This window comes from Onychostoma macrolepis, chromosome 07 (assembly GCF_012432095.1).
Source record: "Onychostoma macrolepis isolate SWU-2019 chromosome 07, ASM1243209v1, whole genome shotgun sequence".
In the NCBI taxonomy this organism is placed as follows: Eukaryota; Metazoa; Chordata; class Actinopteri; order Cypriniformes; family Cyprinidae; genus Onychostoma; species Onychostoma macrolepis.
In genome coordinates, this window is record NC_081161.1 from 2,019,447 (window position 1) to 2,046,875 (window position 27,429).

Here is a 27,429-nt window from a genome sequence, read left to right on the forward strand (position 1 = left end):
TTTTTTTATTAATGAAATTGAAAATATTACAAAAATTATAGTTTATGCAATTGTTTATGTAACTTAATACTTGTCGGCTCTCGGTTTCGAGGGACAAGGGCTAGGGGTAAGACGAAGGGGTAGGAAAGGGAAGGGTAAGACAGAGTAGTATTAGGGTTAGGGTTAGGGTTACTGCCCTGAGTATTGTATCTGCAGTTAAGTGAAGGAGGCCAAGGCCTTATGGACATTAAGTCCAAAGTAGCTGCTTTTAGACTGCAGACTGCATAAAGACTCCTTTATCACCAGTCTCAGAACTGGGCAGAAATATCTTGTGCTTTATTAAAGGGGACATAACACAAACAGTTTCACCCAATCTCATGTTAATCTTGAGTACCTATAGAGTAGTACTGCATCCTTCATATCTCCAAAAGTCTTTAGTTGTATCATATTTATAAAAGAAAGATACAGCTTTACGATTCTCTCCGAAAAAAGCCGAGCTCCTGGAGGCGTGCTGTGGGCGGAGCTAACCCAGATAGCACACGTACGTCTGCAAGATGTCTGTTAAAGATCTCTTGATCTGGAAAGCATCTGCTGTCTATAAACGTCTGACAGACGTCTGTAAGATGTCAGTTTTACATACATTCTAAATCATAAACATCTTAAAGACATCTAATAGACGTCTATTTGACATCTAAAATGAGACGTCCTATAGACGTATTGCAGATGAGCAAACACCCTAAAAAATACGTCTTGCAGATGTAAATGCAGACGTCAAATAGACGTCTCAGAGATGTACGTGTGCTATCAGGGAAAGAGTGACTAGCACTTGCATCAATCATCAGCAAAACACAGACATTTGATGCCGTTTCACTTTCCATCTACAGTTCTGAATCATGACTGGGATCTTTTATAGCTGGGACCGCTCCATCTTTCAGTATCAAACTATGTGCAAATCCAGCGTCGAACTGGGCCTTGTTTATAAAACGTTCGTCAACAAACACACTTGAGAAACTCTCGTTGCTGACCCGAAAAAAAACAAACTGCATCCACTGTTTACATAACGCTGGGTTCTTCGTGGAAAGTTGAACAAGGTTATCTTTCCCTGACAACCAAAAACACACTTCTTTAGAGACATTCTTCCCGAGCGAGTCCCGTGCAGTGCAGTCGATGAAGCGCGTTGATGATGAGCGATGATCTCTCGCTCTGTGGTGCGTTTCCCAAAAGCATTTTTCCAGCTTCGTTTAGGGTTAGGGTTATCAAGAGCCACGATCGAAAAAAACTCACAGAAACCCGAGATTTTTGGCACAGAAACATGCTGGTATACGTCCAAATAGTTTTTTGAAACTTTGTCCATGCTTAGCATGAGAATCCAACTCTTTAACAGTGTAAACAACTCTGAATGCATGAAACAGCATTGAACCCTGCTGAAATAACAACAACAACAACAACAACAACAGTTCTTCTTTATATTTTTTTATTTTCATAGAACAAATGTAATATTTTCTATATTTGCTGATCTTAAATTTGTAGGATTGTAAAATCTGTCAACTCTGTTATTGACAAATTGGGTCAAATATACACATTAATTCTACTTTAAACCTACTTTTAAAAAATTAATGAAATTCTTTAAAATTTCATGTACTAATAGTACTAATCAGCTTCTAATCCATGTCGCTGTGCCCTCAGTTGCCCTTGCCTTTCTGCTGCTGAGAGTTTAATTTACCTGTAATTCAATTTATTTAGCCTGTAATGATATAAAGCAAACATATAATTTACAGTAAAATGATCCAGAATCCAAAATAAACATAAAATAATGCAAAATACAGATCGGGAACATTTGACTCTGTTACTCATTGTCAACTCTGTTATCATTAAACTTTTCAAACCACTAACAGAGTTGACATTTTCCACATTGTGTGCTTTAGCTCAAGATGCTAACCTCAAACCAGATACCACATGGCATGTCTAAAACAGAATTTTATGGATTTTCATTAAAAAAAAAAAAAAAAAAAATGTTTGTTTGTTTGTTTTAAGGGAGTGATAGATTCACTGCAAAATCACAATAACATATTTGACAAATAATTAATCTAACAGAGTTGACCAGAACGTAGGGACAGACACAAACATTTATTTTTTTTATTAATGAAATTGAAAATATTACAAAAATTATAGTTTATGCAATTGTTTATGTAACTTAATAGAGTAAACACACCAAAAAGATGAAAATTAGACTTAATTATTTCATGATAATTCATGCTGAATGTATGAATCAGGAGGCAAAGACGGTCAATATTAGATGCAGTGGCAGTCTTTCAGTTAATATTTTCAAGATATAAACTTCCTTTAATATGCATAAAATCATTGTTTTTGGTGATATCTTAATATAATTTGTGTTGTTATTCAAAACTGATTCAAACTGAAGGTTTTGTTTTTAAATGCAAGGTTTATCTGGGAGTTATGTATATTGAATCAATTTAACCAAATTATTCAGTGTTTCAAAGCATTCAAAACACCACATGCTGGCGACACCTGCTGGTCAAACAGACATTTACAACAATCAGATCTAGATCCAAACATAATGACATATTTTACAAAACAAGAGTGTAATATTTTTTTATGTAATTTGCCAAAGGGTCTTTGCTAATCAGACCATTTAGTACATGCAAACACCATCTCTCAACCTTTTTAATTTTACACACGTTTGTCATTAAAGCTGTCTATGAAACACTAGCAAACTGAAGGTGAAGGAGGAGAAGTGTGCAATATGTGTTTTACGGTCCAGGTATGTTTTGTAAGAATGCATTTTTTAATTAATATATTTTACAAATGTTGTTTCAAACCATATAATCTATGTGTGAAAGAAGTTATGTTTGACGAAAATAAAACCGTGACAAGAATAAAACAAGACAGAAATATAATTGAGTTTTCAGAGGTTGTTCCAGTGTTTTAGCATTTAAACATTATATATATATATATATATATATATATATATATATATATATATATATAACAAGTGTATATATATATATATATATATACATACTGTATATATATATTATTTTTTTAATTTTTTTTTCCCACAACTTCTCCTACTTTGGAAAAAAAAAAAAAAAAACATTCATATGGCACAGATGTTTCTGGTATTGACAGAAATATAAATGTTCTGTTCTACCTAATAACTCACAACATCTGGCCATGTCTTGTTTATTTTTTATAGTAACATTTGCTGGGTTTTCACATAATGTGATTCACAATGTGTCCTGAAGTGAGCACTTACGATGCAGCAATACAAACACTATTGAATAAATTCAGTTGTTGAAAGTACCTCAAACTGACCTGAGATCAGTTAGAACCGTATTAGACATTGATTCATATGTTTGCCATGAAATAAACACCACACAGCGGCAAATCATTGACATTTAGAAATGTTTAGAAATGGTAATGATTTAGTGAAGCCTGATTTGCTGAAATCATGTGTTTCATGAGCGCTCCGAACCACTGATTCTAAACAAAAGATTTGCAAAGCTTTGGAAACTTCATGAGAGCGACCATCACTACTGATGTGTACGGGGAGACTGTATCTGAGAATATCTGCATAGCCAGGTCTCTGTCAGGTTGAATGTCCATTCTTGAAAATTATTAAAAAATCTTCAACCAGAAATCACACAAAGTATGACAAAACCAAAATAATGGTGCCAATGTCATTGGGGTGATACTGACATTACATTCATCTCACCGCAACACAGACATCGTTTGGTTTGGTGTAGTTCATTACAGTGATAAAGTAATAGCAGAGAATCAAGTTCAGCACTGTGGTGTCAAATTTTCATGTGGCAAAGCTTCAAATAATTTTCCTAACACATCCTGGAGGAATCCCTCAAAACTTCATAAGGCTTCATCCGCTTGTATAAGTTCAGTGACTTATTAAACACAGTGAATGATGCCCAAACGTTTTAGTAGTCAACACTATTTAACTACACTCTCAGAAAAAAACAGCCACAAAACACGTCTGTGCCTTATTTACCACTAAAGTGTGCATATTACCTTAAATGCACATATTATTTCTTAAACTGTACACAATAGCATCTTTTAAAAGGGTATACCACCCCAGCAACAGCATTTGTACCTTCTTTGTAGTCACTTTAGTTACATTAACAATGAGTAATACGAAGCAACTTTATTACACACACACACACACACACACACACACATATAACTCAACATGTATCCTTTGAAATTTCTCTATTTGAAATTTCTACTCTATTATCATAAGTAAATAATTAAAGTGTAGCAAATACTTTAATGGAAAGGTGATAACATTTACATTTAAAACTAATACATGAGGGCTATATTTCATTGGTAAACTATTACATTTTACAAGTTAAGCGTCAACTAAGTAATTTACAGTTTTTTTCTTATATATATATATATATATATACTGTTTACACAAAAAAATCTTTACTTGTCAAACAAATTCTGAAAGCTGACACTCAAACAGCAGAAACACACACCAAATCTGCAAAACCATACACTCTCTATAACTATACATTCTCAGCCCTAGAATTCTTAATGTAACACAAAAATCTAACAGGAATTAATATTATGGCAAAGGTGTTTGCAAATGTTTGCTTTTGAGATGTGTTTGTGATATTTTGAATGCAGTGCTTCATTTTGAAAGATATGTGAGGCATTCTGTGTGTGCAGTTCTTGGATTTGTGTGTAAAGTTTTGAAAACAAACAAACAAACAAAAAAAAAAAAAAAACTGTAACTTCCTTGAAAGAATAAACTGTTTCTTTCTTTCACATCAAATAATGCATCCTAAAAGACACTTTTTAATCTCTTAAGATTTTACTTTCTCTGCTTTATTCTCTCCTTCTTTCAAAAAACACCTCTGGTGGCTGATGAAACTGACATCTGATCAGCGTTGTGTTCGATGTGTGTTTGTGGTATCTGAACATCTCTGAGATTTCCTCTGCAGACCAAAACACACAGAATAGGGTCTGAAATCACTCTCAAACTCATCAAACAGAGACACATCACAAACCAAGATGTATGGACTCCATCCATGATTAAATTCACACAGATGAACAACATGAATGGTGAATACAGCCATACAAAGGTAAAAACAGCAACAGTGAACACTAAACGTGTGTTTTCGCTGACAGGAGTGGAAGAGGCTTTACCGGTGATTGTAAATGATACAGCCAATAAACTCAGAGATACCAAACTTGAGCCAATATTAAATAACAAAATGATCGTATTTACAAATGGTTCCATGAAAAAAAATAAAGCACTCTGTACAGAAAAGGCAAACACAAAGATGAAGATTATGGTATAACAGGGGCATGAGAAAATACGAGCAGAAAACAGTGGATATTTCAGTGTCAAAACCCCCTCTAGAGCCACCAGCTGATGCAGATGAAAACCACACCAATATAACCCTGGCCAAAACTGGAAAAGCCCAGGGGTCCAGTTTAATATCATTAGCAGTATCATTAATGGAGTGAGGAGTAGTTGTATCAGGTCACTGAGGAGGAGGAGGACGATGAAGGATGAGATTTGCTCTCTGATCTTCATGTGAAGATAAAGAAGCCGAGAAGCCCAAACCAGAGCTGGCAGACCCACACAAACACTAGTGATGAGGAAGATACACAGTCTGATGTAAGAACTTGAAGAATGATGTGTTCCATCCATATATGGATCATAGAAATGTATTTCAGTTGATGTGTCAGAGATGTCAGGATCACTGTAGTTATTTTTATCTTCCATGGTCACACTGACATGCTAAAATAGAAAACAAAACAAAAAAAAAAAGAGTTAAGGCGCGATGATCACATTGGCAAGAAGCAGGTCCACTGTCTGTGGTCAGGGGTAGGGTTGAATACTAGCCCTATTGAAGTATTCCACTGTTTAGCTGTGATAAAATGTAAAAAAATGCAATTTATACATGTGTTAAAATGTATGAATAAAAAAAAAAAAAAAATGTTGTTGTGATAGGCCACATAAATAAAAAATAGACCCTTTACATTTTTGAATGATGTCTGACTCTTATATGCATGACCAGAGATTGTACGGAAGATACCAAACGGAAAACAACCCTCAAAGAACGAAATGAAAATTGTAAGAAGCCTGAAATATCCATGGCCTGATTTGACTAGCATGTTTCTTACCAGCAGGGAGCCGGTCTGTCTAATTACCAGAAAAGTTTGGATGTGATGTCTGAATGTGAGGATGAGATGGACATTAACGAGGTTCTCTGTCTGTGTACGTCTGTGACAGATCTATGCGTGTTGTTGGCTGTAAAAAATTGTGATTCTATGACATGCAAAAATGTTGCATCCCTGGTTGATTTTATATTTGAGCAAAACATGTTTGTCTGCAGAGATTTCCTTTTCTGGCTAGACCACCGGTTTAATGTCGTTACTACTGTTTGTTTGTAAATTTGATAATTTTCTTCACTCAATGTATGATTGTATACTCAACAGTTATTGTTGAAATAAAAGGTTGACTCACCTAACTCGTTTTTCTGTTCTCTGACTTCACAAAACATCTTTATTTAAAAGATTTAAATGTAACGATTTACATGATACAGATAGCAAGTTTTTTTTTTGTTTGTTGTTATCAATTTAATAATATTTAATAAGAAACGATCTTGTATATCTGATATAAACTAGGATGATATAATAATATAATGTAAATGTCTCGAATGAAGACGCAATATTTTATTAAATCAACCAAATTCGTAGAAATATTGACTTATGCGAACAAAGAGGAGCTAACGACACAAAGCGTAAGGCCTAACAATTACAATTAGGTTGGGAAAATAAGATAAGGATGGTGAAACTGCGGTACACAAATTCAAACGGAAAGAGCGAACAAAGTCATGGAAACTTCTTTGAAACGGTTCTGGTTTCAAAGCGTAACGCCATGAAAAACTTTGCGGTTTATATCTCACAAAGGTGTGAGGAGGCGTAGAACAGTAGCACCGATAAACATGTTGAAAAATGTTAAATAGAATGCAGCTCTGATGTGACTTATCTCAGTAATAAACAGTTGCATTTACTAACTAGCTATCGGAATTTACGACATGTTAAAACGTGGTGGTATAATGCAGATGAGGACAAAAAACTGCTTGCCGCATGTTTTCATAAAAAGAAGAACAAAATATTAAGACATCTGTTTTCTGGGTCAGACCTAAAAGACAGACGCCTAAAATGCCGGTATCAAAGCACTGGTGTGGACAGAATAAAAAAGACATGAATCATTCCGCCTTTCGCTTAAAATGACTTATCAACTGTAAGTCGTTTACCTAACTATTGTTTAGAGACATACGCAAAAGAAATGCGTATGTATGTACGCACTGTGAAATGCATAGCTTTAAGCGTAATAGTTAGAAAAGTCTGAAGCGTAAGAGTTGTATAGGTAACAGAAAGACACAAACACCTGCTTTTCGTGCTCGGTTTGTCTTGTGAAAACACACACGCATCGTATAGACAGACCAGAAAGACGTCCTAAAAGAGATATCGTTTGTTTATCGTTTTGTCCAACGTGATCTCACAGAATTCCGTGTAATGTTCACGGACTTAACCTCCGAATCTGTGGTGGCATCACGGAATCGCCGAAAATTCCGTGATGGGCTCACAGAAGTGATACCAATGTAAGTCAGTGACAGGCATCAGCCGTGCTCCACTCAGGGAAACCCGTAGCATCTATATGCTGACGCGATACTGGGGAATTTATCGTCGTCATTATTGTTCAGAACTGGGTAGGTTTAGGGTAGGGGTGGGGTCAGGTACGCCAGTGAAAGTATAACTGCATCGGAGTCACTCTTTTTACGTGGTCCGATGCAGCGCTGGTGTTGAACCAGTGAATCCGTGCATGGACCACGGCTGATGCCTTCTGTGAGCCCAGCACGGAATTTTCGGCGATTCCGTGATGCCTCAACAGATTCGGGGGTTAATTAAGTCCGTGAACATTACACGGAATTCTGTGAGATCAGGTTGTTTTGTCCTCCCTCTCCATACGTCTCAGCTATTGTCGAAGTTTTGTCTGTCTGTCTGTCTTTTGGGAGAGGTTTTTGATTGAATGAATTGTTTTAAGGCGAGCGGAATGCATTAGTTTTATAGTATTTGATAAATGTTTTATGCACTGAATGTATTGAAGCGGCTGTTTAACAAGTTTGAAATGTTTTAATGTTCCTGTTTAAGAGTTTTATATTCAGCATACCGTAAATAAAGCGGTTAAATGAGCACGTAGTATTGTTTCAATTAATTCCATAACAGTACGTACTTCAGTGGTTCTTTGTGTGATTTCATAATAAAAGCATCTAAATTGTTAACAGACTATTATCGTTTATATTAAAGCTTAATAAAAACATTAAGTAACGCACAGTTGTGTAAGACACGAACCAAAACATTACGTTATTATGTTATCGGTCATTTTACACATATTTTGTGTACTATCGATTTTAAGAGTGTATGTTTTATCGTTCATGCAGATTATGATTTAAAGTTGTTAAACCAAATCGATGAGTTCATAAGACCGGTTTATTCATTCTACACACTTATACTTCAGAAATGTATATCAGCGTTTACGTGTAGGCTACTCAATATTGGTCGGTCTGACTCGTATCCTACATGAAGGATCAGTGAATGAAACCACGACCACAAACATCATCAGGTTAAATGAACTAAAGACGCCTTCACTTAGAGAATTTTATTTGAATGTTTCACTGATATAAAACGACCCTGAGTTGTTTGAAAAGAAGTGTATACTGACATAACTGCGAGATGACTTAAGGAAACAATGACTCGGTTCTTTGAACCGGTTCGTTGAACCTAACTGTGGGAAAGAATCGATTCGCGGAAATTAATCGGCATCGCGACACTAATAGAGCTCACAAAAAGGGGTTTGTAACATCACAACGCGGAAGAAGCGTATACTTCGCAAAAAGTGTGGAAATGCGAGTCTTTTTATATAGGTTATCTGAGCGTGTGTATAATCAGTAGTCCGACGATTTGGAGATCTGTCGCGTATGACCATTTTGGTATAGAGCTTGGAAAACTACGTCACGCCGCGTCGGATTCCACCATGTTTTAGGTCACGCTCAGGAGCACACAGCGTAAACAAATGCAAATCACCACAGAAAAAGCCGACCGTTTTACATTCATATTTTCTGAAAACATCTTACATATACTTAGAATAAAACGGAATAATATGTAAATCTCTTTAAAAAAAAAAAATCGCTCTGTTGTTTGAGAGGCTGCAAATATTCATTACTATTCAGTCTCCTTTACTACAGTGGTACTGATATATGCTAACTGCTAAAACACTTATGGCAATTAACCATGGTTTTACTATAGTAAACGTGTAGCGACCGTGCTTTTGGTGTATGTATTACCATTCCTATAACCACAATCGTATTAAATACCACGGATAAACTATGGTTAGAGTAGCAAAACCATGGCTAATTTTGTAAGGGGAGAATACACTACAGCTAGATCTCATGAGATTTGTAAACAGTGGATCATTATTATATCATCATATTGCCCGGTAAAACTGCTCAGTGTTAAGAGTTAAGCCATTATAGAGGTAACAGAACTTGAAGCTGCTTTGAAACGATGTGTATTGTGGATGCTATGCAAATAAATACATTGACTTGACTGAACCAAGTTGAAGATTTCTGCTAATTTAGGATGCCGAACAACGATGCGAGCGATCAAATAAATGAAGGAAACTTAATCCGTACAAAAAGTGGCCGGGTATTAACGAGCTGCTGCAAATAACATTTCCATATATGATTTCCTTCTATTAGTGGTGTGAGGGCTTACAGTTTAATGCAAATCACTGTATCTATAATATATTAAATCTACAGAGATGAATTATAAAGCCACATTTTATTTTAGATGTTTACCATACGAGTTTCTGTTTAATTTTCATCCGAGTTCCGTAGTGAATGTAGACATGTTTAATGTTTATATGATTCATTAGATCACGTTGGAATGATCAATTGCCGTAGCCTTTATTGTCAATGTCTGCAGGTAAAACCTCGGCTTTTTCGGCATTATAACGCGGAGAAAGCACGTTTTTTACACCGGCCGTGCAAAGGGATATGACAATTGATGATACAGTAAGCCTTAACCACTGCAACGCGATTATAAGTAGAATAATATAAACATTAAATAATATAAAAAGTCTACATTCACTACCACTCAGTCTCCGCTGTAGCTCCCGTGACCTAAATTCCCAGAATGCATTGCCGCTGTGACGACACATTCCCAGACTCTATGGCCGTTTCTCAAACGGAAGGCTGCATCCTCCGGAGGTCGCATTTGTAGGCTGCATACGTCACAAAGAAGATCTTATTTTAGTATATTAATAGTTATAAATTTGACCATTATTCTTAGTTAAGTGTAAATTGTTGTAATATGCTTTTGACTCGCAAATGTAATGCTTAGTTAACTGAAATAAACCAGGCTTGATGACGTATGCAGCCTACAAATGCGACCTCCGGAGGATGCAGCCTTCCGTTTGAGAAACGGCCAGTATGTATCTCCGACGGCCATGTTTATAGTCTGAGGTGTATGCTGGGTATTGTAGTTCGTTGACCTGAAAGACCGCGACATTTGAATGAGGTATTAGTTACACGTGTTCAATTTAACATCTTTGTAAAAACAAAAAGAACTGTTAAAACGTATTTAGCCTAAACAAATATATGTATATAAAAAGAATATGATATACTTATGGTAAAACAGACTTGACGTGTATATGTTGAAATGGTGCACCCGTTGTTGCGTTATTTCGTGAAATAGCTTTAGGATTCGGTTGTGTGTTCTTGAAATCAAATCTTAAGAAAAAGTCAGTCAGTCCTGCTGCAGCTGTCTGAATACCCAGTCGGTCTTCATCGTGAAATTATGAACCCATCATCAGCACCATTCTGGAGAACGTGTGTTGTGTTAGACTGTTTGCTTCACGACCCCCAAGTTCGTTGTGTTCGCAACCTCTGCATGTCTTCATCTAATTGAACGTGACCGGTATTTTTAACACCTATTAGCTCACGCCTATATTTTCTAGTTTCATCATAAACTAGGTAAGCAGGGACTTGTAATAATACGTCGAACATCTGATAAGCGCATGCGCTTTCCTGAGACTGTTGCTACTGCGTGTTTTGAGCTTGAGCTCCGTCGAGTTAATTCCTTATCGTCTATTTTCTATCTTAAGATCAGTTTTATACACTATCATTTCCGTTTCTATAACGTGTGATTATATCCCCTATAGCATTCTACAACATAAGCAATCACAGCGCCTTATCACTAGTTTTATTTTGATTTCCCGTGTCTGCTATTAGCTTATAGCCAGTTAGCATCGCCAGCGTGGTTGCTGCTAATCTCGCTTACGTTGCTAATACTCTATTACACACATTACCATTGTTTCACTGTTACTTGCTTAAATGGCGGAATTGTGTCTACCTCTGAGTGCAGGTGAGGACACGTTCGAGCTACATTCGGTGCAGCTGGAGCTGGAGGCCGTGGAGAAGCATATCCGCGACCTGGTGGAGAAGCAGGCCCAGCTGAGAGAGCGGAGAGCCGCGCTGGAAACATCCCGGGCTGACGCTCACAAATCCGGGGTAAGTATACAGCGCGCTGCTAACACTCCCACCACCTCTACTCCGTGTGTTTCTCTGCACAGGCCCTGTGCACCCAGGACGCGATCTTCCCAGGTGTCCTTCACTCCGGCGCCGGGACACCACGGACCCTGGGTGCACCAGCAGTGGAAGACGCAAGCCAGGCCCCGGGTGATGACATCTCCCCCTCCGCCGCCTCCGGTCTTCGAGATCTCCATCCGGAACCGCTTCGCACCCCTCCGCGAGACGGAACGCGACGCTGTGATCGTCGGAGACTCCATCGTCCGGCACGTCCGTGCTACGTTAGCTGAAGGTAAAGTGCACACTCACTGTTTCCCTGGTGCTCGTGTTCTCGATGTTTCTGCGCAGATAACGTTACCCGTGATCCTGAAGGGCGACGAGAGCGTCGGCGCTGTCGTGCTGCACGCGGGGGTTAACGACACCAAGCTGCGGCAGACGGAGACAGTAGGTGCGTTTACATGTACACTTTTTTTGTCATTCCGATTAAAATCATTCCGATTGAAAGATTCGATGAACTGTTTACATGAGACGTTATCTAATCCGATATGGTGTTTATGTGCCTGTGCTTTCGATTTTAGGATATCCTAATAGCCTACAGTGACAACAAAAACAAGTCACCAGAGGAAAAAAACGCCCATATTTACGTTAATATTTTTAATATCTGTTTGCACTTGCTTAGAATAAACGGTTAATATTTGAATCCGTTGCGTTCATTCGAGCGCTCAGTCATATGACCAGAACGCGATCATAGAAATCATATGCCCCTCTGTAATGCAGCTCTGAGATTAATTGTACTCTGATACTACAAAGTTGTTCTGTACTTAAATGGAACAAATACACGATTTCTTACCAAGAGTTGCTGAACAATGAATCAAAGAAGCATTGCTTTATCACAATCATGTTTCGTACAACATTCATGGCGTGAGCACGTATAAATTCAAGCAGATCGGAAATTATGAATCTGTCATCTATACAAATACAAATGACAAAGGCAACTTTTGGTCAAGTTGTTTATTTTCATTGAGCTACTTTCACTATCATCACTGTGTTGTTTCTAAGCTGAAAAGCAGAAAATTGCGCTTCATTTCAGATCTGTTTTTCACTCCGGACATGAGAGCAGTCCGTCACACAGCAAGCGTTCTCCTTTCTAATGTGTTTTTAACTGTATAATGGCAATTTTAACTTTATACCTCCACTATTACCCAGTCTCTACTGCAGTGTCGGTGTCCCCAAATCACAGAATGTACCGTTGCCGACTTCACGTTCTGACGACCCGACCTCTGGACGTGATGACATAGACGCAAAGTAATCGGTTTAAAGTGTTTACATGGCAGGATTTTAATTTTGTTCGGTTTATAGAAAGGTTTATCCCACCCCTCTCAAACCGATTACAATTTCATTCGGTTTGGGCATTTTTATTCCGATTGAGGTGTTTATATGGAGCATTTTCATTCGGATTGGACTTTTAAACCGATTACAATGCTCCATGTAAACGCACCTACTGAAGAGGGACTTCAGGAGCCTGATCGAGACGGTACGCAGCACATCGCCCGCGACGACGATCATCGTGTCAGGACCGCTTCCCACGTATCGACGAGGACACGAAAGGTTCAGTAGACTTTTTGCTTTAAACGAATGGTTATTGTCATGGTGCAAAGAACAGAAACTGCTCTTTGTTAATAACTGGAATCTTTTCTGGGAGCGTTCTAGGCTTTTCTGTGCTGATGGCCTGCACCCCAGAAGAGTCGGAGCCGAACTCCTGTCGGACAACATCTCCAGGACGCTACGCTCCATCTGACTAGTAAGCCAATTCTCAAATAACTGCTATGATGGCTTTTGTTCTATCCTCGTAAATGACGGAAGTACTTGCGTTGTCCAATCTATACAGACTGTATCTGTTCCCCGAATAGTGAGGTCAACATATAAATTTAATGTAGGATCTAGAAAAAATCTGATCGTGATTAAACCTGAAAAATGCTCAATAAATGAACAAAAACAATTTCTAAAGCTTGGGCTCCTAAACATTAGATCACTCGCACCCAAAGCAGTTATTGTAAATGAAATGATCACAGATAATAGTTTTGATGTACTTTGTTTGACTGAAACCTGGCTTAAACCAAATGAATATTTTGGTCTAAATGAGTCTACTCCACCAAGCTACTGTTATAAACATGACCAGTGGCGTGCACAAGGGGGGGGCCAGGGGGGCTCGAGCCCCTGCCCCTTTGAGGTCCGACGGTAAAGTGCCCTTGCGGTCCGGTGCTCCCGGTCTGCGATTTCTGCCGAGGGTAGGGGTGTTCGATATGACGATTTTTGATCGTGGACTATAAAAATGTCTCCACGATTTGCTTTTTTGAAGAAATATCGTAGTATCGTGCTACAGCGCACATTCTATCAGCTCCAGTTCTGGCGCCGCCGTCTCTATATACTGTACAACGCCACATACATTCACATCAGTGTTAACTCAGCGGTAGAGTTACTCTCACGGGACACTGCACTTATTCGCAGTCACAAAAGTACATTATCTGCATCTGCTTCACAGACTGGTTAAATGTTTCACTCAAGTGTTCTGTTCTGACGAGCGCCTTTTCTGAGCACATTCACCCAAAGCGCGTGCTCTAAAAAGCCCGGCAAACAGCGTCTGATTACTGAACTAAGTTATGTTTTATGTTATGTGCTAATACTGTCAAAACACACCAGGTTTATGTATAGACTCAGTTGGTTATGTCTAAAATGAAGGTAAACAGCTGAGAGAAAAGGATGCGTGCCTATATATTAGATGCGTGCATGTCTTAAAGGGACAGTACTAAACATGCTGTCGACTGTCATTAAAGTGATAGTTCACCCTAAAATTGTAATTCTGTCATTATTTACTCACTCACATGTTGTCCCAAACCTGTATTAATTTCTTTCTTGTGCTGAACTCAAAAGAAGATATTTTGAAGAATGTGGCTAACCAAACAGTTGCTGGTTCACATTGGCTTTAACAGTAGGAGAAAAAAATACTATGGAAGTCACTGTAGACCAGCAACTGTTTGGTTTTCCACATTCTTCAAAATAGCATTTATTTTCAGCAGAAGAAACTCGTTCAGGTTTAAAACAACTTTTGAGTGAGTAAATGAAGGTATAAAAATCAAACACTAGTCTATTTTAATTTTGGGGTGAATTATTCCTGTAATGTTAATAAAACACCAAACACAAAGTGAAAAATCACTCACTACTCTTGACTGAAAAACTTTAATACAGTTGCTTTAATAGGACTCAATCTATATAGTGTTTTATTTTTATATTTGTTCATTCAATTTCTTGAATGCTCCTGCTAAATACACCTATTGTAGACTACCTGAAAATAAAACACTGTTTATTTTATTTGTATATTATGTGTATTTGTAATGTGCATCTTTGCTCCCATTTTTTAATAACAAAGATATAATAATGACAACGATTTTTATCTTCACCCACTTTGGCCTAAATATCCGCCATACTTTTTTATATTTTGTTACCTTGAAAGGCTTTGTCTTTATAATAGGGAAATTAGTTTGGCTGTACTGCTCAAACAGCTTGCAAAATAGAAAATCCAACATCGACAAAGTATTGTGATAATATTGTGAATCGTGATATAAAAAAAAAAAAAAAACGTGATATTCTTGCCATATCGTCCACCCTTAGCTGAGGGGGACCAAACCCATACAACACCGCCCCCTCATCATTATCTTTAGGTCACGTCCCAAAACCATTCAAGATGGCGGTTATTAAGCCTCTTATTAAGAAACCACAACTAGATTCTAGTGAACTGGCAAATTACAGACCCATTTCAAATCTGTCGTTTATGTGTAAAATTTTAGAAAAAGTTGTGTCTGCTCAATTGTGCTGCTTCTTGCAAAAAAATTATCTCTATGAAGAATTTCAGTCAGGTGTCAGGCCTCACCATAGCACAGAAACTGCACTTGTTAAAATTACAAATGACTTGCTTCTTGCGTCAGACCAAGGCTGCACCTCATTGCTAGTTTTACTTGATCTTAGTGCTGCGTTCGACACTATAGATCATGACATACTCATAGATCGATTACAAAACTATACGGGTATTCAAGGGCAGGTTTTAAGATGGTTTAGATCCTACCTATCCGATCGCTACCACTTTGTTTTTAAACGGGAGCCATCTCAACTATCACCAGTAAAGTATGGAGTACCACAAGGATCTGTCCTAGGTCCTCTGCTATTTTCAATATACATGTTGCCCTTGGTGATATTATTAGAAAATACGGGATTAGTTTTCATTGTTATGCTGATGATACTCAACTATATATCTCAACAAGACCAGATGAAACTTCTGAACTATCTAAGCTAATAGATTGTGTTAAAAATGTAAAAGATTGGATGACCAATAATTTCCTCCTATTAAATTCGGATAAGACCGAGATATTACTTATTGGACCAAAAAACAGTACTCAGAATCTCTTGGATTACAATTTGCAACTAGACGGAAGTACTGTTACGTCCTCTACAGTCAAAAATCTGGGTGTTATATTAGACAGCAACTTGTCCTTTGAAAATCATATTTCCCATGTTACAAAAACAGCATTCTTCCATCTTAGAAACATCGCCAAGCTTTGAAACATGCTATCTGTTTCAGATGCAGAAAAGCTAGTTCATGCATTCATGACCTCTAGACTGGATTATTGTAATGCACTGTTAGGTGGTTTTCCGGCATCTTCAATAAACAAGCTACAGATAGTCCAAAATGCAGCAGCTAGAGTCCTTACCAGGTCAAGAAAATATGATCATATTACCCCAATTTTACAGTCTCTGCACTGGCTACCTATTAAGTTCCGGATCAATTACAAAATACTATTACTTGCCTATAAGGTACTAAATCATAGAGGGGTCAGAAATTGTCATCGTAGGTGCATGTCCACTGTGAGAGACATAATCTAATCCCTTTGGATTCTGTACGCTGATCGTCGACCCACGCTTGTCTCTGTTTACTCTTTGTCTCACCCATATTATACCTGTTTGCCATTGTTTTGACCCTGCCTGTTATGACCACGTCTCTTGCAAATAAAAGTCTGCACATGGATCCGCACGCCTCTCGTCTCGTCAGCCCCGTAACACTATTTTAGATCTAATTCATAAAGAAAAAAATCTCTGTAAGCGCATTGCATTCATCAGGGGATCATTTGACAACTTCTGATCCTCATCACGGTTTTAGGTGTGAAAGATCTAAAATCTACAAACCTTAACTTATTTGTTAAAACAAAAGTTACATCATTGTTTAATCATACTGTTTTCCATCATCTTGTGTGATGCTAAAAGTTTTTATTTGTAAAAGTGTTTTTATGTAACGTTGTAAAAGTTGAAATGTTTAACTCCAGGGGTTGTTTTAGTGTGTGTGTTTGTTTGTTTGTTTGTTTTTCATGTGAGTGTTTGTGCTTTATTAAACTATTTTTAACAGTAATATTGAACTTTGCACATATTTTACACATACTTTAACATCTTAACACATCTGTATCGGTAAGATATTTGTTACAAACCGTCAGACACATCAGGCAGGGTTGATAAAATGGACTTATTGAATATTTGCATGTTTCTTATATCAGTTATTTGATCAAATCTTAGTCAAATAAACCTATATAGACCGGTTGTTTTTATTTTAATCAAATAAAACATTATACTGTTGTAAAGATTCTGTGAGACATTTGTAGCACCTTGTTTAGGAATTACTTTTGTTGCAAACAACCTTGTGACAACTAATTTTTAGTCTGATTTAGCTCTAAATCATAAAGAAAATCTATGTAACCGTCTTGCATTCATCAGAGGTTCATTTGACTGCTTCAAATCCTTGCTTTAGAGCATCATGATTTAGGTTTGAAAGATCTAAAAACTTATTTGTCAAAACAATAGTTATATCGTTGTTTAATCATACTGCTTTTCATCATCTTGTAGAGATACCCGGTGTGATTCTAAAAGTTCACAAGTTTGTAAAAGGTTTGTATGAGACATCATAAAAGTTTAAATGTAGGGGATTGTTTGTGTATGTTTGTGTTTATGTTTGAGTATTTTCTTCCTAAACTATACCTAACTTTTAACTTAACCAGCTATGTGTCATATAAAATCTTCAAAAGGGGACACATCCTTTGATAAATGAACAGCAACGCCAAAGTTTACGATGCCAGATCCCCTCAAAAACTCGTTAGATTGCAAATGATTTGCATCTCCAGAAACACCTTTAGATGTTTTACAACAACCCTCTTGATCTGATACGGTCGTGTCGTTAATCATATGTCCAGACACACAGTGCCGTTCTCATTTCGTAGCATTGCGTGAGACAAAATATTTACATTTCGTGCGATAATGTAAAAAGTTTAGGTATCTAATTACGACTGAAAATCCAAAGACATCCAAAACATTAGCTTTCATTCCGGTTTCCGCTCACATGCGCGTGTATGCGTTTTAACCGTTATAGCAGGGTAGAGAGTTTAAAGATGGACAAAAATCAAAGAGTAAATAAAGGTATTATACTACTAAAATAAAACAAGACAAACAACATTTTCCTGTGGCTTCAGAGGTGGTTTTTATAAGAAAAATTTGTGTAACCTAATTTTTAAAAGTGAAAAAGTCTGGGTAATATAACACGTCAGAAGTCTTAAACTTGACAAAAATCAAAGACCGATTAAAGGAATAGGTGAATTAATTGTGAATAACTAGCCTGTGCCTTAGACGTGATTGTTTAGAAGAACATTTGTATGGGTTAATCTATTTTTTAAAGTGAAAAGTTTTAGGATGAATGCTGAATGGTTTCATTAAGAAATGTAAAAGATTTATTAAAAATAAGTCTTTGCGGTCTATCCTCCGGTGTAGGGGCGGTTGTAAGTGTGGTTTGACTGGGCCCGGATGTTACCATTCTGAGTCATCTTGATATTGTAACTATGGGGTATATACGTCTTCAAACTGATATACCCCACTGCAAGTTTTAAACTTGACAAAAAAATAGAAGAGTAAATAAAGGTATTACTAAATTAAGTGTGAATAACTAAACTAAAGTAAATAAAATAAAATAAAATAAGCAACATTTCCCTGCGGCTTAGGTAGGCCTACTGTTTGTTTAAAATGAGAAAATGTTATTTTAAAGTGAAAAGCTTTAGGATGAGTGCCGAATTTTCATTAATTAAGAAATGTTAAAGATTTATTAAAATAACATTCGTTCTAATGTTAAAACATTACTTTAATTCTTTTAAATCTTTGCGTCGGTCTCTCCTTACGGTGTTAGGGGCTGGCAGTAGGTGGGGTCTGACCTGCTCGTAAGCTCATTCTGAGTTTGACACGGTCGTGCGAGGTTATCTGACGGAGGCTGCGTAAGATAGTCTGCTCTTTTTCTTTCTTTCTTTATTTATTTATTTTAGATCACAGTCATTTTTTCCCTTCTTTTCTAACTTGTAACAAGATTTTGTTTTTATGTGGGGCAATAAATCAAAATTTGGACACATAGGACACTGGGGTCTCTCTATGACCATAAATGACGTTGTATTTTAAGTTGTTTTGACAAGTATAAGAACTCCTCACATGCACAAAATATCATTTATAGCATTTCTGACTAGACATAGCAGCCTGTTCATCATCAATGTAAAATGCGTTTAAATACAAGTACAAATACAAGTATACATGGAAAAAGTTACACTGCTCAATTGAAACGATCTGTTGTTCAGTCTGTGCCGTTCAGCGTGACCACCTGCACACATTTTTGCGCATGTGAGGGATGAACACGAGTAAAGTACATGTTTTCATAATATATAGCCTTATAGTTTAGCCACCAAATTTTACAATGCAAATATGTAAAAATTAGTTTTGTGCCGAAAGAGAGATATTCGTTTCAATTTCACTTTTTCTTAATTCACTTTGCCTTGACATTTATTGTTGTTCATAATGAATGGTACTATCATTTGTTATATTTTATAACTGTAAATTAGTAAACTTATTTACAATTTTTTTTTTCTTGTTCTGTTCAGAATATGGGTCAAATTTAAAGGATTAGCGACTAGTCAACGTCAAGATCAAAGCGTCAAGCGTATAGTTGACTAATCTGTGCAACCTCTAATCTAATCTAATCTATATACTAGTGTCTATAGATTGGCAATATGATTAAGCTTCCCTTTTTGATATTTATTAAAAAAAATTACAAATATGGCATATAAATCAATTTGCAACTTCTATTACTTATAAATATTTATTATTTTATTTTTTTACTTTATTTTTTTAAACTACAGGCCAGTACATGTTCAGTTAATTACAATTAACATGTTCAGTTCACACTTGTATTCAGACTGGTTAGTAAATGTTTTGGAGCATGAGTATACTATACTATAAAAACCTTATATATTAAGCAAGTATGCTAGAGTGTTCTTCTTTTTCTCAACAGTCATTAATATAGTGCTTATATAGTGGTTATAGTCTTAATAGCTGACAAGTTGGCAAAATATGTATAAAATGGAGAAAAAAGATACTGATAATTTTCTGCCATTATTGTTTCTGTTAAATGTACAACATAATGCAAGGTGCAATTCAAAATATGGATAAAACACCTGTGAAAAATCAATACAGAAAATTCCTTTATATTAACACTGGGTTCCTATTTTTAGAGTGTAACATTATATAAAACATATATATTGGTCAGTCACATGCAAACAATCAAACTAGAATTCATGAAGTCTTACCTGAATGGCAATGACAGCTCTCTTGAGATTCAGAGTGTATCATATTTGTTTTTTATTTTTATTTATTTATTTTTTTAATTATCTCTCTCTCTCTCTCTCTGTTGCATGCTGGGAGTTGGGTGAGAGTAGTAGTGGGCTGTTGTGAGTGGTGAGGTTTTCTAAATCTTGCTTAAATTCCACCTCCCCCTTGTGTGGTGGGACTTCACGATGGTTTCAGGTGTGTTCTTGCCGATAATGCCATGGTGGAGGATGTGTTTAAAGAGAATTCATTTCTTTCAGATTCTAGTACCAGTACTGATGAAGCTGTGCCTAGTACTAATGTTACTGAACAGTTGGAAAGCAAGGTATAAATTATGTAAGTCAGGAAGAATTATGTTCTGTTTTGAATAACACTGGTGGAAAATAGGCAAGAAAATATTGTCAGCAGCATACAAACCATTCTAGTAATACACCCAAGAAATGAGGCACAAATTTAATGAATCGAACTGTGATTGAATACATGTCTTAGGCTTCCTGATGGGAGGCTGACCCGTGATGTTTTAGGAAAGTGAAATCCTGCTGTAGAATTTTACTCTAGTCTTTATGGTGCAGAGAACTGTGACGATGACTGCAGCTGCATCCCAGTTTAGAGGCTGCATCCTTGAAGGCTGCATTCGAAGACTGAATGTGTCACAGCAGTGTGACGACGGGCTCAATTCGAAGGTGTCTTCAAATGCACTCTTCTTTTCCTGGGCAGCAAAGGATAGAACGAGTGGATCCATCACATTCTAGCCTATTCCAAGTGAGGAGGAATATAAAGCCTAAGATTTGGTTTTTGATCTTTCTGTGAAGGTCAAGTAAAGTCAAGTCACCATTATTTATATAGTGCTTTTTACAATTCAGATTGTGTCAAAGCAGCTTTACAGTATTAAACAGGAAAACAGTGTGTTGAAATAGTGTGCTGTTCTCCTCTGGCCAGACGAGGCCAGCAGTTTAACTCTAGGTTGCAACAAAGTCAGATTGTGCAGAGGACTCATCTGGTTCCCATGGTCTTGTCCTGATGGCCGTCTACACTGTAAAAAAAAATTCTGTAGTTTTTACAAAATAATTTTGGCAGTTGTGGTTGCCAGAATAATTTTGTAAAAATACAGAAAAAACTGTAAACACATTTACGGCCAAAAACTGTACAATTTTACAGTATAAAACCGTAATTTACAAACAAGACAATTTGAATGTAAACCAGTAAATTCAACAATGTACACTGCTATTAATATCTGTTTTGTACGTTTTACATACTGACAACCACCATAATAATGCAGGTGGTAAAAGAGAAAGCCACATGAAGAATCAAAGATCATCACAAGTAGCTTCGCCACAAGCAGAAATATATACTAATAGATAGAAGGAGTCATTCATGCAAACACAAAACACCATCGTGGTAACACACATGATGCTTAAATAATGCAATAAACTTTCATTAAATAACAGAAGATGTAACAAAGCCCAAATGTACATAACTGATAACAAAAACTATTAAAAAAACATTATTATTTAAACAAAATATTTTCAAATGTGTAGTGTCACGTAGGGAATTCTGGGAATATAAGTTTACAATTTTTGACTGTAAATTATACATTGATTTGTTATTTTTACTTCTAAAAACTGTACAATTAACAGCATTTTACTGTAAAATTACATGAAATGTTTGGTTAGATCTTTTACAGGTTTTCCCTGTATATAGTACGGGAACTTACTGTTAACCTATTGTAGCGTTTTTACAAAATTTTACAGTTAAACAATACAGATTTTGTTAAAGCTTTAGTGTTAAACAGGAAAATAATGTTTCAATTCAGCTGTAAAGCAGCTCTAAAAAAGAGAACGATACTAAACAGGTTTTCAGTTAAAGTCAGTTTATTGTTGATTTACATCGTTCAGTTTTCTCCAAAACGTGCCTGTGCAAGTTGACAATATTGCCAAATATTAAGTGTCCCCAACTAAGGAGGACAAAACTGACAGCGGCAAGGAACCCAAACTGCATCTGTGACCGAAATGGCGAAAAAAACCTCGAGATAAACCAGGCTCAGTTGGGGGCCAGTTCTCTGACCAGACGAATCCAGCATGGTGTGTTTAATTCAAAGCTGCAGCACAGGTCAGATTGTGGAATGCTATCATTCAGGTTATTCATCCAGTTCCTTCTCCTTGATGATAGGGATACATACTACCAGCGTTTTGTGGGGCTGAAGCGGGCTACAGGGCCTGTGCAGAGGACTTGTCTGGTTCTCCTGGTCTTTGTAGAGGATTTGTGCCGATGGGTGTCTAGTTGATGAGGTCTTCGCAGGGGATCTGTCTCTAGGGTCATCCAGTTGTCATGGTCGCCGCTGACATTTAGGGCTATTCACAATACAGGCCATATTCCTAGTCTTATATACAGGGATGTACACGTGTTTCTGTTCTGTTATGCTCCCGACACTCCTGTGTAAAATGCACTGAGAAATTGTACTTAAGTTAAAGTACAGATATGTCAAAAATATTACTCAATTAAAAGTGCCCAGCCAAAAAATTCTTGAGTAAAAATAAAAGGTATCCACGTTTTATTATTCTTGAATATTTAAAATTAAACATTTTTCTTAACTTTGTAATTGACTTTTAAAAACAAGAGACAGTAGAGAGGTTCTCATTTCAGTGTGTTTAATGCAAAAACTTAAAAATCATTATTTTCTCATTATTTTGACTATGGAAATGAAAACACAGCAGATGTTAAAACAATGCCCTGAAACCTGTTTCTTGATTATTTTTTAGATAAAATGAACAGCAGATGATTTTACAGAACAAAAATAACAATTTCTGAAGAAAGCCATGCAGCGGGGTCAAAAAAAAACAAACAAAAAACATATATATATATATATATATATATATATATATATATATATATATATATATATATATATATATATATATATATATATATATATATATTAGTGTTGTCAATTGATTAAAAAAAATAATTGCGTTAATCACAGTCATGGACTGTGATAAATCATGATTAATCACAATTTTAAAATACTAGGATTTACCTGTAAATGTGTTGAAAAAGAAATGCATGACAAACTAGTTTAAGGAAACAGAACACTTTCACACTTCTGCCAGGTATGAGACATAATCCTTATTATTATTTTATCATTATTATTTTGTTTTTATTCAGCCATTATCAGCCTTTAAACTGGCAATGAAACGTTTACCAAGCCACATCGCTTCAATCCCAGTATACATTTACCCAACTATTATCAAAAGTATTTCTAAATAAGTATAACAAAACATTTATTGTGACCTTACGTGAAGTATTATGACAAAATGCATTATGAAGAAGAATTGGACCTGTTCTGCAGGTGCATTAGAGCTAACATTAGCATCATGCTAAATAAGACAATTTATGAGATTAATAGTACACTTTTACTCAGAACTTCAAACCACCATCGAGTGTTTGTAATAGCTTCCTTTTGCGATCACATGTGGAATTTGGTCGTTTACTGTTGTTAAAATATGCTATTTATAGCCTTTTATATCGCTGCACAAATTAGAATTTCAGATGTACACATTCGACTCAAGAAAATCACATACAGATGACATCTATCATAATTGTGTGTTATTATCTTATATAATCTATAGTGGCTGTTGTCATGTTTATTTCTGCTGTGTAAAAGTCTTAACATGTATGCTCTGGCTGAAACTCACGTTGTTTGATGTTACAACCGCCTCTCTGTTCTTAAGTGGCCAGGGATACATTCAAAGTTTAACACACATTAGTAAAAGGATCTATTTTAATTTGTATTTGTCTATATACACTTTGGGCGGCCACGGTACATTAAAAAAGTAGCCCCAAAAACCGCAACCAGCTCACTTTTTCCCACTTGTGTCGCTAACGTTACCCTGGAAAACACTGGTTCGCTGTACCCTCATCACACAATGATAGATAACCTGCCGCACTGCGATGACGGGAAGAAGTTGGGGTCAAACCCTATCAAACAATTCATTTGCGTTAATTTTTTAACGCGTTAACATTTTTTGATTAATCGCATGCGTTATCGTTGTTACATATATGTATATATGATTTTTTTTTTTACTGATTATTTTGTTGTATGACCAAAATTAGTAAGTTACCTTTTTATGGTGATTTTATGCTGAATGCTGATTGTTTTGATTACAGTGTTGTATTTTCATCAAACAACGACTGGATTAATTAACCTGATATTTCACCTTAACTTGTAAACTCATTGCATAGCTGTTATGTTTGTTCTCAGGGTGTGTTTTATTTACATAGCATTGATAAGAAAACCATTAAACAGTGAGAAATTGTCCATCCCAAATCCTTGTGTTCTTCTCGAGTACAGTATATACCTGCTCTCCTTTCTCTAAGAGCAGCGTTACAACCCTTGCCTCCATTCTCTGTGTGACCGCTACTCTTGTGATGTGTTTTTGCCACTTGTTTTCCATTTCTATGCAAGGCCAACATTGTCATCTGATCAGCTCCACAATGGTAGAAGAAGCTGAAATCGTATACTCCCCGGTGCTGTGAAAATCCCTGTTAAAGAGTCAGACAGTTCTCTTGTTAACAGTTGCTGTCATGGAAGTTGACTCGGGACAGATGTTAGTATAGCAATACAAATACTTTATTCAACAGATTGAGTAGGTGAGCTATTGGAGTGAGTGGCAGGTAAGTATATCTTCTAGGACGGACTTGTGGATGAAAGTAGAACTAATGGAACTGTCTTTGCTTACAGAATCTTGGGACACGCTGGAGAGCAAACACCTCAGTGTAGGTCGCACTGGAGACCGTGGGATGATAATGGAGGATACAGACATTGGAGAGGAGAACAGGAGGGAAGTACGACAGGTAAGTCTTTCTTAGATCCACCGCTTACAATAGCCAGGAGAGTCCACTTCGTATAGACGAGACCAGACAATGAGTGCGTTTACATGGACCCTCTTAATGCGATTATAATGAGATTTTGGCGATATTGCGATTATGCTTTACCTCATGTAAACGCAATACTTCGATCTAAATAATACGATTAAGCTCATAATCGCAGCAAGCATAATCGTATTAACATAGGTGGCGTACGCCGATTTTAATCGGAATATACAGGCATGTAAACACCTTAATCGCAGTATTGCCGCTCTGACCAAAGTGCGCATGCGCTTGTGACATATATGAATAACGTGACACGCACCTGTAATAATACGGAGATTAGAAACGATGGAGGGGAAGAAAGCATAGCATTCTGAGGATAACACAACAAGCTGCCAGCAGTCTCTGTGCAACATGATCTCACAGAATTCCGTGTAATGTTCACGGACTTAATTAACCCCGAATCTGTGGTGGCATCACGGAATCGCCGAAAATTCCGTGATGGACTCACAGAAAAAATTCCGTGATGGACTCACAGAAAAAATTCCGTGATGGACTCACAGAAAAAATTCCGTGATGGACTCACAGAAGTGATACCAATGTAAGTCAGTGACAGGCATCAGTGAATCCGTGCATGGACCACGGCTGATGCCTTCTGTGAGCCCATCACGGAACTTTCTGCGATTCCGTGATGCCACCACAGATTCGGGGTTAATTAAGTCCGTGAACATTACACGGAATTCTGTGAGATCAGGTTGCTCTGTTCCTTACCCTCATTCAGAAAGGACGAACAGAACGCGACGGCAGCGTATAGGCAAACAAATTTCATCATATTTCTATCATGGCGCCGAAAAAGCGTGGAATACAGCGATACAAAATCATTATGCATTAGACGTAAATAGATTAAAACAGCGACCAGTAACACTGCTCTTTCTGAGTCCATCATTTGTGCTGTCCAGTGGGGTATGTGAATAATGGCAGTGAAAAAATTAACCACAATTCTTAGCGAATAATAAGAATAATGGAAATTGCATGTAAACGGGAGTAAGAGCTTTGCTCTTGACATGTAAACATCAAAATGCGATTAAGTCCTTACTCTGATTATTGGAAATAATCGCAATATTCGTGCACATGTAAACGCAGTCAATGAGTGAGACTGAGCTGTGTACTTATACTGTGGCTAAGTGGCTGTGGTGATTGGGATCAGGTGCAGGTGATTATTATTCAGGTGAGGGTGCTCTTTGTGATGACGTGGTGAGGAATGACAGACAGATCCATGAGTTGCACACATGAGTTATGGAAGTGTGCTTTCAGGAATATAAAACATGTGGATTAACAATACATGTGGCCTGGTTGTAGGCATCACCAACATTCATGATGACATTCTTGTAAACCAGTGTTAAATCTGTGTTAAATGGTCCAAAGAAACCATTGGACCCTAGTGAAGCTGAACATGCCTACCTGGTCTCATGGCATTTACGTACCTGGGTGCACTTTTTAGCGTGACATGAAATACGTACCAATAAGTACATATCACTGCAGTTTCTAAAATAAATGAACACTTTCACACAAATTTACTTGAAGTTGCGATTAATAAAGCGTAATTTTCGCACAATTACTTGAAGAATATCATGCTATGACTTCAAAACAATATTAATATGCTGGGAGATTTGAAAACTGATGCTTTTGAACGTTAGCATGGCACACATCCAGCTTCATATCTATGGGTTTTCATAAATGACAAGTTTGTTCGGTAGCTCACGGAGTACGGAGACGGATTTAGGAGACGAGAAGCATCGGTTCGAATCCCGTGTAACTACGGTTCGACAAAGCAGTTAAAATCTGCGTAAAAGGAAGTTCAAATGGCACAGTTGCATCAGCTAATACGTTTTTATATCAGTTTTGCATTTGTTAACACTATCGGGTAGGTTTAGGGTTGGATTTGGTTTAGGGCATATTTCCAACACCATAGAGCATTAACTTTTAGCGGCAGTTCCCGGATATTTGAATTACTTTTTTGAAAAAGTGCGCAGAGGTACATATTTTTATGAGACCAGGTTGGAAAATGCCACCTTTGGTCTGTCTGAAGAGAATAATACTTCATTAAAATGTTACAAATTGGCTCAAAGGCAATGCAAACAAATGTTAAATAACACTCCTACACCATAAAAAGTTGTAAATAAAACAAAAATCATCTTTTGTATTTCTCTTC

At 36.8% G+C, this 27,429-nt stretch overlaps 2 protein-coding genes across 3 annotated transcripts; one reads left to right on the forward strand and one right to left on the reverse strand.

Moving 5' to 3' along the window:
- Positions 1 to 4,468: 4,468 nt before the first annotated feature.
- Positions 4,469 to 10,954, reverse strand: LOC131543961 (uncharacterized). Of its 2 annotated transcripts, none has more exons than XM_058781808.1 (2): positions 10,870 to 10,954; positions 4,469 to 5,764 (listed from the first exon to the last, which is right to left on the reverse strand). In XM_058781808.1, the coding sequence occupies exons 1-2, from the start codon at positions 10,882 to 10,884 to the stop codon at positions 4,859 to 4,861; spliced, it is 921 nt and encodes a 306-aa protein (XP_058637791.1). In that variant the 5' UTR covers positions 10,885 to 10,954; the 3' UTR covers positions 4,469 to 4,858. The 2 variants fall into 2 exon arrangements, with proteins under 2 accessions (XP_058637791.1, XP_058637792.1); XM_058781809.1 differs by lacking the exon at positions 10,870 to 10,954 and adding an exon at positions 9,894 to 9,965.
- Positions 10,955 to 11,172: 218 nt separating this feature from the next.
- On the forward strand, positions 11,173 to 25,647 carry LOC131543962 (uncharacterized). Its single transcript, XM_058781810.1, has 2 exons — positions 11,173 to 13,425; positions 25,090 to 25,647. Exon 1 carries the CDS (start codon positions 11,430 to 11,432, stop codon positions 12,210 to 12,212), a length of 783 nt encoding a protein of 260 aa, XP_058637793.1. The 5' UTR covers positions 11,173 to 11,429; the 3' UTR covers positions 12,213 to 13,425; positions 25,090 to 25,647.
- Positions 25,648 to 27,429: the final 1,782 nt, after the last annotated feature.

Excerpts from the sequence above, each read along its gene's own strand:
- LOC131543962 (XM_058781810.1), top strand. The coding sequence starts at position 11,430 with ATGGCGGAATTGTGTCTACCTCTGAGTGCAGGTGAGGACACGTTCGAG.